Source organism: Cinclus cinclus, chromosome 6 (assembly GCF_963662255.1).
Source record: "Cinclus cinclus chromosome 6, bCinCin1.1, whole genome shotgun sequence".
In the NCBI taxonomy this organism is placed as follows: Eukaryota; Metazoa; Chordata; class Aves; order Passeriformes; family Cinclidae; genus Cinclus; species Cinclus cinclus.
Window position 1 is genome coordinate 38,381,531 of NC_085051.1, and position 13,013 is coordinate 38,394,543.

The 13,013-nt window shown below is 35.4% G+C and overlaps 1 protein-coding gene across 4 annotated transcripts in view; it reads right to left on the reverse strand.

Annotated features, from left to right (window-relative positions):
• Positions 1–13,013, reverse strand: part of SLC25A21 (solute carrier family 25 member 21) — a 232,392-nt gene continuing 219,379 nt past the window's right edge. For 3 of the 4 annotated variants that reach the window (XM_062495000.1, XM_062495002.1, XM_062495003.1), the window contains 4 exons: positions 10,538–10,702; positions 5,357–5,538; positions 4,485–4,537; positions 361–2,005 (listed from right to left, as the gene is read on the reverse strand). In XM_062495000.1, coding sequence (XP_062350984.1) covers positions 1,935–2,005; positions 4,485–4,537; positions 5,357–5,538; positions 10,538–10,702 — 471 coding nt within the window. In that variant the 3' untranslated portion in view covers positions 361–1,934. Of the gene's footprint in view, positions 78–360; positions 2,006–4,484; positions 4,538–5,356; positions 5,539–10,537; positions 10,703–13,013 lie in introns of those variants that run through there. The other variant, XM_062495001.1, reaches the window with a different exon arrangement.

Genomic DNA, 13,013 nt, shown 5'->3' on the forward strand with positions numbered 1-13,013 from the left:
GTTCATTGGTTTATTTTCTCATACCATGCTGTTTACTGTTTTTGAATGTTTCTCCTTTTATCCAAGATCAGGCTGACCTATTAACCAAAAAAAGATCATGTTGGAAAGGATGTAAAACCGAAGGCTATATATGTATATACAGTATGTTTAAAGCATTTTATTTTTATATTTTGAATGCTCTAAATTAATAAAAGACAAATTTTAAAGCATTTTGCTTTAGTTTTTGAAATTATCTTAGTAGTGTCTTCTCTTTGGCCAAGTACTGATAATAAAATGCAGCAATGAGGAACACTTCCCTTAAAACCATAAACTTTAACAAAGCTAATCTTATTGATTTTAGCTATGAAATAGCATAGGTATGAAAAGCCACTGTTGCCAAATTCAGACAAAAGAGAGGCTTATTGAGCAAGGCATCCTTGAAAGCGCTGAAAACACGTTTCTATTTTTGGTTTTTAATTTTAATTTTTTTTCAATTTTTTGCTTTTCCAATGCATTAGAACACTTGTGAAGATGCGACTTCACATGTCAAATGCTATTTTCAAACAAAAATGCAGAAAGATACTTCTTTAGGATTGTTAAGGAAAAGGTTTGTACCTGTATCTTCAGAGGAAGAACATTATTAACAGAGTGAACATAGTATGGAGAGATACTGAAACTTTGATCAATTGCAAGATATATGCTCATTTGACAACAAACCAAGTTAGATGACGACATTTTTATAACAGAATAATGTGTGATTTTGAATTATTTATAGAGTTTTAAAAAAGTAAATGTAGAATGGCTCAACTCCATGAACAGAAAATGTGTCTTCAGTCAGCACAGCAGAATTTCCTGTATTTCATGGAGTTAGAATGGCTAGTAAGAACACAAGTAAATCCCTGGAAAATTTATATTTACAGTGACAGGAAAAGCAAAAATTTTAGCTTCAGAGCAACGTTTTTTTATCTACAGAAAGGTGCATTTCTTTGAGGTGTATGGCTAGCTAATTACAACTGCACATGTGCACATCAGTCTACAGCTTTGTTTCACCATTCCGTGGTGGAAATGAAGGGCTAAAGGGCAGTCAGGGTGCACTGAGCATTTTTATCACAGGACAGATCTTTTGGGACAGTGTATCAAAGTGGATAAAAAATTTGCAGTAAAATATCATATGCCTAAAATTACTTTTTTCTGTAAATTTATTTACTCACTTCTTCAATGATTCCCATGTTGGTTTGCATTTTTATGTAACTTGATGCATACTAATTTCTTTCAGTATCTTCTACGATCTGAATGAGCTTTACATCATATACATAGCTATGAACAAGTAGGATGTTTACCAGCATGCATGTTTTTAAGTTTGTGGCTACTTGTGCTGTCCTTTTCTATCCAAACTCCCAAGAGCTTGAAAAGCTCTTCCACGAATGCTGAAATCATGCTGGGCTGAATTGAAACTGGACCCAAGACTGACTGAAGAGTTGCAGAGTATGGATCATTTTCTTAATGTACAGTCAATGGAGCTGTCAGTTTACATTAGCTTAGTATCTGCCCCCATAGGATTATTCATTTTTTTTGCTTTAAAATACCCTGAAAGATTGTATCTTGCCATTTCAGCTGAAACTTTTTAAAAAGTATATGATTACATAGGATGATTCTGTGTCAAGAAATTTCAGTTGGTCCTTTAAAAACTCACTGTCTTATGTCTGCTTAATATTTTATCTTGGTCCAGAAAAATAATTAAAAATGTCAAATACTACTTAATTTTGCTCTTGCAGAAAAGCATGTACTTATATGTTTTCTTGGATCGGGATCTGGAGATCATACTTGTTTGGAACTGTATTAACATCAGTGCAATCCCAGGGTATAAAACACTATAAAGGATAAGAATCACTTTTACTTTATTATAGTGTATTTTAGAACGCATGTAATTTTAAAGAGTACATTTTTCAGAAGTGCTACTTGTGGTTAACTGTGTCCTGAAGCCATGCATAAACATATTCGTAAACCAAAAGCATCACTGCACCACCTGGAAGAAAAGATACTATTTTACTACATAGAAAATGCAGTATTTTCAAGATTTTACAGAGCATTTCTAGTGTGTAATATAAACAAGAATATGGCAAAGCCTTATTTACAAAATGGATAATTCTACTATTTCCTGAGTCCACTAAAAATTTACCAATTCATACACCATACCAATTTTACTTCATAGTAGATCATAAAGTTGATGTAAATAGCTTGTATATTAAAACAAATTCACCCTCGGTGTGATTTTTCCTAATACTTTTTCAAGATTGATATTTTTGTTTGTTCTTCTAAAACTGAAACTTTAAATCTCAATATATCTATATTTGTGTGCCTGTTTAATTAGATTTGGCCATTAAAAGAGCAACTTGACTGGTGGAATGACAAAAATTCATCTTCAGGATGATAAAAATGCTTCCAGATAAGAGTCAAGAAAGGTTTTCACCGGTATTTTCACCATGTCCAAAGCAGAAAATCATTATGTGGAAGTGAGTATAATCTTTTCTGGCTAAAAATCCACAGGCAAAGTTTTGATCTAATGAAAGGGCATTATTTGCTAGAATTGGTAACAGTATAAAATCCCAGCTTGAAAGCCATAAAATATCTTTACTGTTAGTGAAGTCAGACTGTAACTGGGCTGTAATTACTGTATGAGATAAAAAAGGAGAAACACTTCAGAGGGTATATATATAACTAAACACATAGAGAAGCTTCTAGTTGGAGAACATGGGTATAGAGAACCAGGCTGCATGAGTAAAAATGTATTATTTTGGGTGCCAGCACTGAGGCATATCTCCTTGCCTTTGCCTGTTGGTTCAGCTGGTGGCTTGGAGTGGCACCTCTAACAAACGAGGCTTCTGCTGAACTGGGCTCACCCTTCTAGGGACAGGACAGGCTAAGGTAACCAGGCACACAGGATTCCTACTTGAGTTTCTCCACATCATTTAGCCTAAGGAACCATCATCAGACTTGAAATTCTCTACGAAAAAGAACCCACAGACAGCTAGACAGAGCAGATGTTTACAAAAGGCTTTGACCAACAAACAAATCATAGACACAATGTCTAAGATGTGATTTGAACTCAAATCAAGGCTGATTCCAAATCTCACACTGTGTGATCTGTTTGTGTAGCTCTTTTCCTGTAAACACTCACATGTTAGAAAAAGGAATTACCTTCCCAGTCACAATAAAGATTGGATTATTGTTTCATCAGAAAGTTAAACCTATATGTTAGTTAGCCAGTATAACTACAAAAGTATTTAGAATGAAGTTCACATGTAACTGACATGCTGGATCCGGGCCAGAATGCATAGTCATTTGTAAGATGGAAAATTTTTATTCCAAAATCTGCTGTGCTAAGAGGTACTGGGAAAGATAAACACTGCTTTCTCTTTGTCTTGTATGTAATCTAGTATCTTTGGAGTATGTGGGAAAAGGCTTTTAGCCCCAGAGCTCCTTGTTTCCCCTCCCCTCCTTCTTCCTCACCCTGCACAATAACCAGGCATGGTCTAGTACTTAGCCAGATGGATTGGATATGCAAACATTTACAGACAAACCTAATGCCTCCTTTATACTGCAGAGCAGGCTCTGTACCTGCTTGCTTTACCTCTATGTGTTCTTGCATATTGAACAACCAGCTTGAGCAACTGGAAATACAATTTCATGGAAATGGGATACTGTTCAAATTGGGCCTTCTGCTCTTTTTGACGCAGACTGCCTTTGTGGGCTGACAGAGTCCGAGGGCCCAGTGCTTTGCTTTCATGATTAATCAAAACCAGTCAGGAAAAAAAAAAAAAAACAACAACAAACCTCTAAAAGCCAAAGAAGATACAGCTCTCAACCACTGTGCTCCCACTTTTGGAGTAACAGCTAGTAAGAAGGGGTCAAACAACAACCCTGGAATTAAGATATCCTTGTCCTCTTTGTTTTCCAGGGTCATACAAGTCTCTTACCAGCTCTGCTATCAGCTTTTTAGTGTCTGCCCCCATAAAGCATAGAAGAAGAAAATAACTGGAATTTGATAGGTTTGGGCTGTGCTTTGACTAGTTGAGTGCATTTTATGGAGAGACTCTAACCTACATTTTAGGCTGACTTCACATAGGTATGGAACAGTCCTAATGAACTCGAAAGATCACATTAGAAGAAATAGGAAACTTCAAGAAACTTCCAAAAGCTTTACAGTTCTGTCATTTGCATGTACTTTGGTTTGTTCATAAATGAAACAATTGTACAAATCAGCAATTACTTGGATCTGCAATTCTCCGATGTATATGTAAATGATTTTTTTTTTGGACACATAATTAGCCAAATCTACCCGTGACACTACTAGATGATGCTATTTTAGATAGAAACTGTTCAAAGTGAAAGATATTTTGATTCATTTATTTGACTGATTTTCACTAAATTTTCTCAAGAAAATGAAAAAAATGGGAGAGAAAGCAAGAACAAAAGCAAAACAGAAATGACAGAAGGAAAATTACCTGGACCCAGCCTCATGATCTTGGGAAGCAAGCCTTTGTACAGAGCCAGAAATCTGTAGCAGAAGAATAACAAACAAAACATTTCAAACAATATTCTTGCTTTAAAAGAAGAACGGAATTGTTGCATATGTTTGTTAAAATGTTGGCAGAGCACTTAGAGGCAATTATTTGAAATTACACGTGTTCAATAGCAAGCTGTATCTGGATTTTAACATTTTACAGAGGCAGATCAGATGAAGAGAAAAAGTTAATCAATGTTCAGTCACAAAAGCAATGTTGTGAGCTTAGCCAATCAGAAATATGACTTTAATCAGTGAGATGGGTTTACTTTCAAGACAAGTTTGTTAACAACAGCTGCATACAGGGACAAAATGACTGATATAATTGAATATCAAAGCCACAACTCAGTCACCACTTGAGAAATATTTTTAAAAGTTGGAAAATGTTATAACCACAAGGATCTGTCCTCAGTTTAACTATTTCAGCAATAATTTTAAAGGTACAGAGGCCTGCATAATTACAATTAGATTAAATTGAGAAATAGTCTGTTTTCTGTTCATATTTTCCTTTTACAAAATGAAGAATTGAATAAAACTACACATAAGATATATGAAACATTTACTTGGGGAATTTAAATTTTGACAACACAATAATCATCTTGTAAGTCTCTTGTAAAAGTTCATATGTAGAAGGAAGATATGTCCTTGTAATTCTAAAATAAATTTTCAAAATGCTACATTGGGCTCTTTCGATAAGTGAGTTCAGGGTGGCTTAATGGTCCCCATCAAATCTGAAATATAACAACATGGTTTTATGGACCCATATGAACTAAAACAGAGGTCTGGACATTTATTAAAATAAGAATGTTTTACCCTTCCTCTTTATAGACTGTTGCCATAGTTTTAAAACAGGTTCTGTACTTGATCTCTCCAGGAACTGGCTGTGGTCCTTGAATCCTACTTTTTGCAACATCAAAAGGAATGTTAATAATTGAGGCTATTGTTCCTGAGACTAGCCCAATTCCAAATTTCCTCAAAAACTCCAAATTTGGATCCTACAAAAAAAAAAAAAGAGGAAAGAAAGTATAAAAAAGGGAAACGGAAAGACCTGTGCAGGTTAAGCCCTATAAAGTAATAAGCATTTAATCAGAAAACTCACACAACACACTCGTGTTATTTTAGCGGAACACATTAGGATTTCCTACACTGGAACTTGTTTTCTTGACAATCCTATTGGCTATGTTTTTACACATGGTCTAAATTGCTGAAGTACACATTTCCTCACACAGGATTTATAAACACAGTTCATAAAGAAAGACTGGTATGGCATATGGGGATGATTTGTATAATTGGGCTTCACAATGTACTTAGTATTACTGTATCAAAACAGGAGAAATCCAAGCACACTATTAGCTAATTGGCCAGAATATTTTACAAATGACAGCAACTTCCACCATGAAGCCTACTAAAACACTCATTTGTGTGTTGGACCCCCAAATGCTAAATTAAATAAAGACTAATCTCAGTCTGCTGCCATTCCCCTCCAGGTTTTTTACATTTATTTTCACATGTAGCTGATCCACTGTACTGAGAAGTGCTAGCTTCCTGTTATTAACAATCCAACTCGGCACAACGGCAAGAGAGCCTCCACGTTCTGCGCATTATAAACGGTGGTAATTCACTCAGCTAATTGGCTGAAGAATTTACAACAGATTGTTTCTGAACCCTACTATATGCACACGGTAAAAGTTAGAAGTAGGTTAGAAGTGCATCTAAAAACTTCTTTGCTCACTCACAGTTCACAGTTCAACTGAGTTTTATTTGATCTTTTAGTAAGACCTCCTACTTTGGCATTTCTAGGACATCAAAGAATCCAGAGTTTATTTGGGAGTCAAAGTCCCTTGCAGCAGGTTTAATCTTATTTCTCTAAGTAGTGGAAGTCACAGGGAAGTGTGTTCCAGAACATTTTCTATGCACTTAATTTGGTTTTGCTATTGGTTTTCAACAGAGGGACACTTTTTTGCTCACTTCTGTCATGAAGGTGCTTTAATTATAGAAAATCATCTTAAAGTAACAAATGATCTTGTCGGGTTATAACATCAGCATAATGTTAAAATAAGACAGTTTTTTGTTCCCTAAACCTGTAAACATAAACCTGTATGTTTTTAAATTAAAGAGAAACCAAGAAAGAAGTTTTCATTTTCAGACTGGCAACAAGAAAAAGAAATTAAAACATCCATGATATACATTGTATGAAGCCCATACAGGTGTTAAGAAAGAAATGTCAAAGTCAAGAGATCTCTTTATTACTTGCAGAAAAACTCAATGCCTTGATTTTTTAAAAAAAACAAACATAAAACATACTGATAACTTCAAAAAATTAGAATTGCTTGTGGTACAAGAACTGTAGCCCTTTTTAAGCAAATATCAAAAAAATTCTGTTGATTCTGTAAATGCAGTGATTTAAATGCAAATAGAATAAAGCCAATGTTTCTGGTATCTAGAGAAGAAAAGATGATCCCTTTTGAAGCATCTTGCCCATTCACAAAACTCAACTCTAACCAAATGTACCATAGTCAACACCAGCTTTTCTATAACTTGATTTTTTATCATAAACTTAATGGGAAAGGTTTTTCAATGAAACTAATCACTTTAATATTTGGGTAATTTCATTAGTATAAAGATTCAATATAAATTTAGGTGTCAAAAATCAGAAGTAATTTTTTTCTAGAAGCAGAGCTTAGTTGCTCTCAGGTTATTCCACTCATTCTGATCCAGTCCTCGCCTAAATCACCTTGGCTTACTCTTTCTTCAAGTCCATTGCACCACATCCACTTTTCACTCTATTCCTACATAGAACTTCTATGTTGGCATGGATCTGAAAGCTAATACAATGAAATTATTGTCTGCTATTTTACTTACTCACCAAAGTGAACGGCCCATTTGGGTTTCCCTTCTCTTCTTTGCCTCTAGAAGTTCAGAGCCCCTTTCTCTTACAAGACAATGCACTGCTCAGCACCCCTGGTCTGATGCAGCAGTCCTTGTAGCAGGATGCACATCTGCAGTGCCTGGGGCTGGCTGTGCCCAACTTGAAATGAGTCTTGCAGTTGGCCGCATTTCAAAGGGGGCTTTTTACAGGTATGAGGAAATTTCACACTGTTAAGGAATGTGGCAGCCACTTGGAGGTGGTAGTGAGCAAAGGTTTTAGTGCAAGTGGTGTTTAAAAGCAAAACTAATTATGATCAAAAATTTCAAAGTGAATGCTGCTGGACACCTATGAAATGCACTATAAAAGTAGTTGCCATTTGCGAAATAATTTCATTGGCAGGGCAGAGGCATAGCTGCTCATTCTCTATGGTTGGTACACTAGTGGCCATTGAAAGAAATCTGGCTTATTCCATTTTCAGTAAACAGAGCACAAGGTTGGCTGTAAATGGTCTGTTTAGCACAACAGATGGAATGGATGAAAAATTATTCATTATGGACATTTACAACCCGCACATGTCATTGATACCATTTGACCACTAAACCTACTAAATTTATTGTTATTGGCAAAATAGGCAGCAAAATAGGGATGCAAATTTAATGCACGGTTTAGCTAACAGCTAAAAGGCTCATTCAGAGCCTTTCATTTTCCACTTATGTTACAGATGGTGGACAGAAAATATATAGTCACTAGTCAGAATTATTTAATGAGTGTAGTATTCTTACTTCACAATTTTTATATATAATATTTTTTATATATTTGTCAATATTACAAGACTGGCTTTAATACTTTATTTTCTGGCAAAATACAGAAAGTTAACAAAGTAGATCTTATAATAAAATCAAGTATGTGAGAAATCTAGACAAATTAACAACAGTTTAATATTTTTCAGACTAACTGCAAACCAGCTTATACCAAATTCCTTGTACAGGTTTGATAACTCTAGTACCTGCCAACTGACAGAAGAGGTTTAAGTTACAGGTCACAAGTTATTGTCAAATACTTCCATTTAGCAGTCACTGAAGTGAGATCCAATGCATGCAAGTACCTGAGACATAATGTCGGCTAGCACCAGTCAGATGAGGCCTGATCTATGTCTTCTTAAATTCAGGGTTAGTTTTGCATTGATTTAAATGCAAGTTTGATCAGAATTATCAGCTATATCTCTCTGTACAGACTGTCTATGGCACTGATGCTGGCTGGCCTAGAGAATCCTCTTAGCTTTACTAGCATTATAGAACGCTATCACCATCCAACCAGACTGGCTGCATGAAACCAGCCCATCAGGAAGGTTCCTTGCCTTCACTAGCCCCTTAGCCACACCCAGGAACTGTGCTGGCTGGCCAGGGCTGAAGCAGTGCCAAGGAGTGTCTAACAGCACAGGCAGCTGAGTTCCAGGGCTGCTACTCCATTTATTAGCACAGATGTAGCCACTGTGCAAACCACCATATAAGGCACTGTGCACTGGTCAAGCACAAGGCAAACCTCTCCACTTATTTGCAGTTAATCCCACACTGATTAAATTGCCTCTTGATTTTGCTAGTATTTGAGAACAGCTGGGCCACTGGTTGACACTGAAGTAATTTCCCCTTTTGTTTTCTGCATAAATTTAAACCCACGTTTTAGATGTTAAAATTTTTCTTCATCACAAAAAATCTGTATAAAGTACTAATTTCCTTTAGATCATAAAGCACTGAATATTGCTAATAATGTAATACTTGTTTCCTATTTTTTAAAATCTGAAAGGCTAGGAAAGCATGCTTATGCCAAATACTATTAATATTCAATTCCTATGCAAGAATGTTTCCCATGATTCCCATAGGAGCTGCACATTAGTCTCTGTCCTTACCTGCATATTTTCCTGAATTTTCTGCATAGTAACTATAATTTTTTAATCTTTAGAACAAAAAAAAAGTGTTTACTCCTATCTTAGTAACAAGCTGTGCTTGTGCCTTGAGTTTTTAGAATGTGTGACTAAAGTACACTGTAAAATATGCTTAGATACACTGTAAGAAACTTGTAGAAACTTGTGGGTCAGCTGCTCTTGAACAATTCAATTTACTGTAATAATCTGCAAATAAGAAGTGGGGCTTTTCTCCATTTACATGATGCTGCCAACAAAAATACCCGGCTACCCAGAAGTGCAGAAAAAAAAGAGGTGTTACTTCATCTGGGAATAGAAACCGATCCTTTTTGATGTGAATTGCACCTTCTTATATGTATATCACTCCATATTAAACCTGTGACTGTTTAACTGCCATCATCTAAAAATCACATTAATGAAAAAAAAGACTTCAATAGGTAGCATACTGGAATCATTAATAAACCATTAGTTGTTTCTCACACAGTCATTTAGAAAGTTGCTGATATTATCACGTTTTCATTAGTAAAATTACCTTTTGTTGTAAAGGGAATGCTTGCTTCCTTTGTTATTTAAAGAGATATAGGACTGTAAAAATTTCTTTAAGTGAAATTACAGCTATAATGATTTTTTTTCTTTAATTATAAATGATATAAAGTCCCTACACATGACCCTTTACATCCTATTTTGGACTGTCTCTCTCCCCTAAGGATGAAACTTCCCTGTCATCCTTCATTACTAGGCTGAACTCTCTTTTGAGTAAATAGGTCCAGTGCCTTGCCAGAATAACCTACATACTGCAGCTTGGTCACCTCTGCAAGCTTAGCCCCTTTGTGAATACTGACACAAGTTCTAGAAACTGATTTTTCTCTTCTAAGCCAGTTTGCCACCAAAAAAAATACATACATACTTAACATAAGCACAACAAGTCTGTATCTCATTTGCTGCCTTTTCGCACTGCTACCATGCTATAAAGGGAAATTCATAAAAATGATAATTCAAATATGACTACACTCAGCTTTGCTTAAAAAGCGAGAAGATCAAGTCTTTAATTTGCTTCCATTAAAACACTATGGATTTCTGCAAAACAGAGTTAGGTTAGTCACTGTTTATCACTAAAACCACAGCTTTGCACAGAAAAAGAGAGTATGAATTAAAATGTCAAACTTCTCATCTGATTGTCCATTGCACTGTATGAAGAACTTACTTTATTGACTGGAAGAATGTTTTTCACATTGAAGTAGAATCCAAAGTAAACCATGTTAAAAACTCCGTGACGGCCCAGTGTTGCAGTAAGGCCTTTGTTGAGTCCTTGGGAGCCCAATCCACCAGTTTTAATGATCTGCTGAGCTTGAACAAAGCTAGATGGTTGCTACACAAGTTAAGCAAAAGAAGGAAGAGATCAGCTTTACAAAAAGAAAACAATAAACACAGCATCATTTCCATCCTGTTGACAAACACAGGGTTGCCAATTCTTGTAACTTTATATTAAGTATCACTGTATTTGTTATTTTCCCTTTCCTGTGACCATATAAAAATCACAACTTTAATTAAAAAAAGATTCCTCATTTTTCTGTTTACAGAATAAGATGAAAGCAGAACTTGAGTACTGTAAAAGAGTATTACTGTAACAGATTTCCATTTCATAAAAGGCAAAAAGGAAGAAACTGCCTCATATCAGACAGAACCTGCCTGACCTCACGTACCTTTGATCTTTTTTTTTTTGAAAATACTGTGATATTCAGAATGAGCTATTCCCCTTCTGAATATTTTACAGTTTTTAGCAGCATTATAGAAACATTACTTTCAAAAAGCTGTTGAATAGTTTGGCTTTCTCCAAAGCATAAAGCCAAAAAAACCCCATAAAGCCATAAAGCTCTGGGTAACCAAATCTGTAATTAGAAAGGCAAAATATGGCTTCCGCTAGGAGGTTCAAACATGAAAATATAAAAGAATTTTGACTACACTACTGTGAATACCACTAATTTCAATACACTTATTTGTTTAGTAGCTTTCCATTTCAAAATATCACCGTGATAGATCAACAGCATCAGCCAAACGATGCTACTATATCTGAAACAGCATATGACTACTTATTTAGGTTACTGATGAGTTTAACCTTTAATACAAAGTTTCATTCTGTTTTTTTCATATTTCATAACTAATATTATCCTGTTAATGCTCTGCATATATTTTACTAGAATTCACTTTTCTATCTACTCCCAAGAATTCAAGTCAGAATCTATTCTAAAATGGAGATACTAAACATGGATACTATCATTGGATAACATCATTTTTGGGCTCAAAAAATGGACATTAGACCATTAAGAGATAACACAGCAACCGTCATTACTAAGCTATCCCTTGGTATCCCTTTTCTTGAATATGGACTCACTCATGACTCAGAGGGAAAGCCTGTCACTTGCTGAACAGCTGAGATGGGATTAATAAATCCAGATATAGACACCTGCAATATCTACACCTGACTTCCCTTTTCAGTCCTTTAGTAACAAAGAAGATTCTGGCAGCACTTCCCTTTTACCAAAGGAGGTGTCATGTCAAGTGATCAAGCCACAGAAGGTCTGCGGTTCATCATGGATGATGGAAGGACCTTAGACAGAGGAATTTGTTGTACAAACACCTGGAGTTAATGCACTTCACCCAGCTGTTGACTTTTACTTAATATAGACCTACTCAGTGGAATCTGGAGTCAGATTCTTCTCATCATAAAGCAGAAACCTCTATTTGTCTAATTAATCATAACTCTTATGTCAGGTGAGAAGATTTTAATCATCACACAAGCTTTTTTAGTCAGTGAGCTATCCAGGGCTACAGGGAAAGGGGGGGAAAAAAGGAAAATCAAACAGCATGGCTCTGGGCTTCTTGCAGTTTACTTTAACAAAAAGCCACCATTATTTTTACCTACAGCAATCCACATTACCAAAGGGCTGATACGTGATTTATAGTGGCCTTCCTCTTTAAATCTATCAACCCTCGAAAGATGATCTGCTACCACAGAACAATTCAGCTGTCACTGCAGGGTGTGAATATTTGCTTTGGGGGTGTGCTGGACTCTGGGTGTGAGTGTATGTGTTCATGCTCTTCCTTGTTCCTTTTAAACAAGATATATTTATTATTTCTATACAATAGTCAAAGAAATATGTGGAACTGCATTAGGTTTCATCATGTAGTATGAAAGCCCCACAATGGGATAGGTACACACTTTATTTAAACCTTTTAGAAAAACAGTGCATGGTAATGCCTTATGCTGTATAATATAACCTCTGGACATGCTTCTTCCAGTGGGTTTGAGTTTACATGCTTTATTGTGGAATGTTCTTTAACATTTTCTTAATGAGAACTTGATGTCAAGGTATAAAGTCACTGATTTTTTTTTCTAATTTACAGCAAATTTTGAAGCTCTAACACTTTAAAAAGATATATTAAAATTAATAAGTCCGTGATATAACAATCTTCGTGATTTAAGAACTTAATCTCCCTTGGATTTTTTTCCCTAGAGCAAGTAGCTAATATTTTCAAAGTAAACTAGGTTTCTAGTAGAGTCCAAGTACCATTCTGGCACAATGTTATTTGTATGATAATATACTATTATTTGGATATTGTGCAATTTTGCATTTAAATTAAATTAGAGAATATTCACTTGAACAACTCTGAATGCTTTT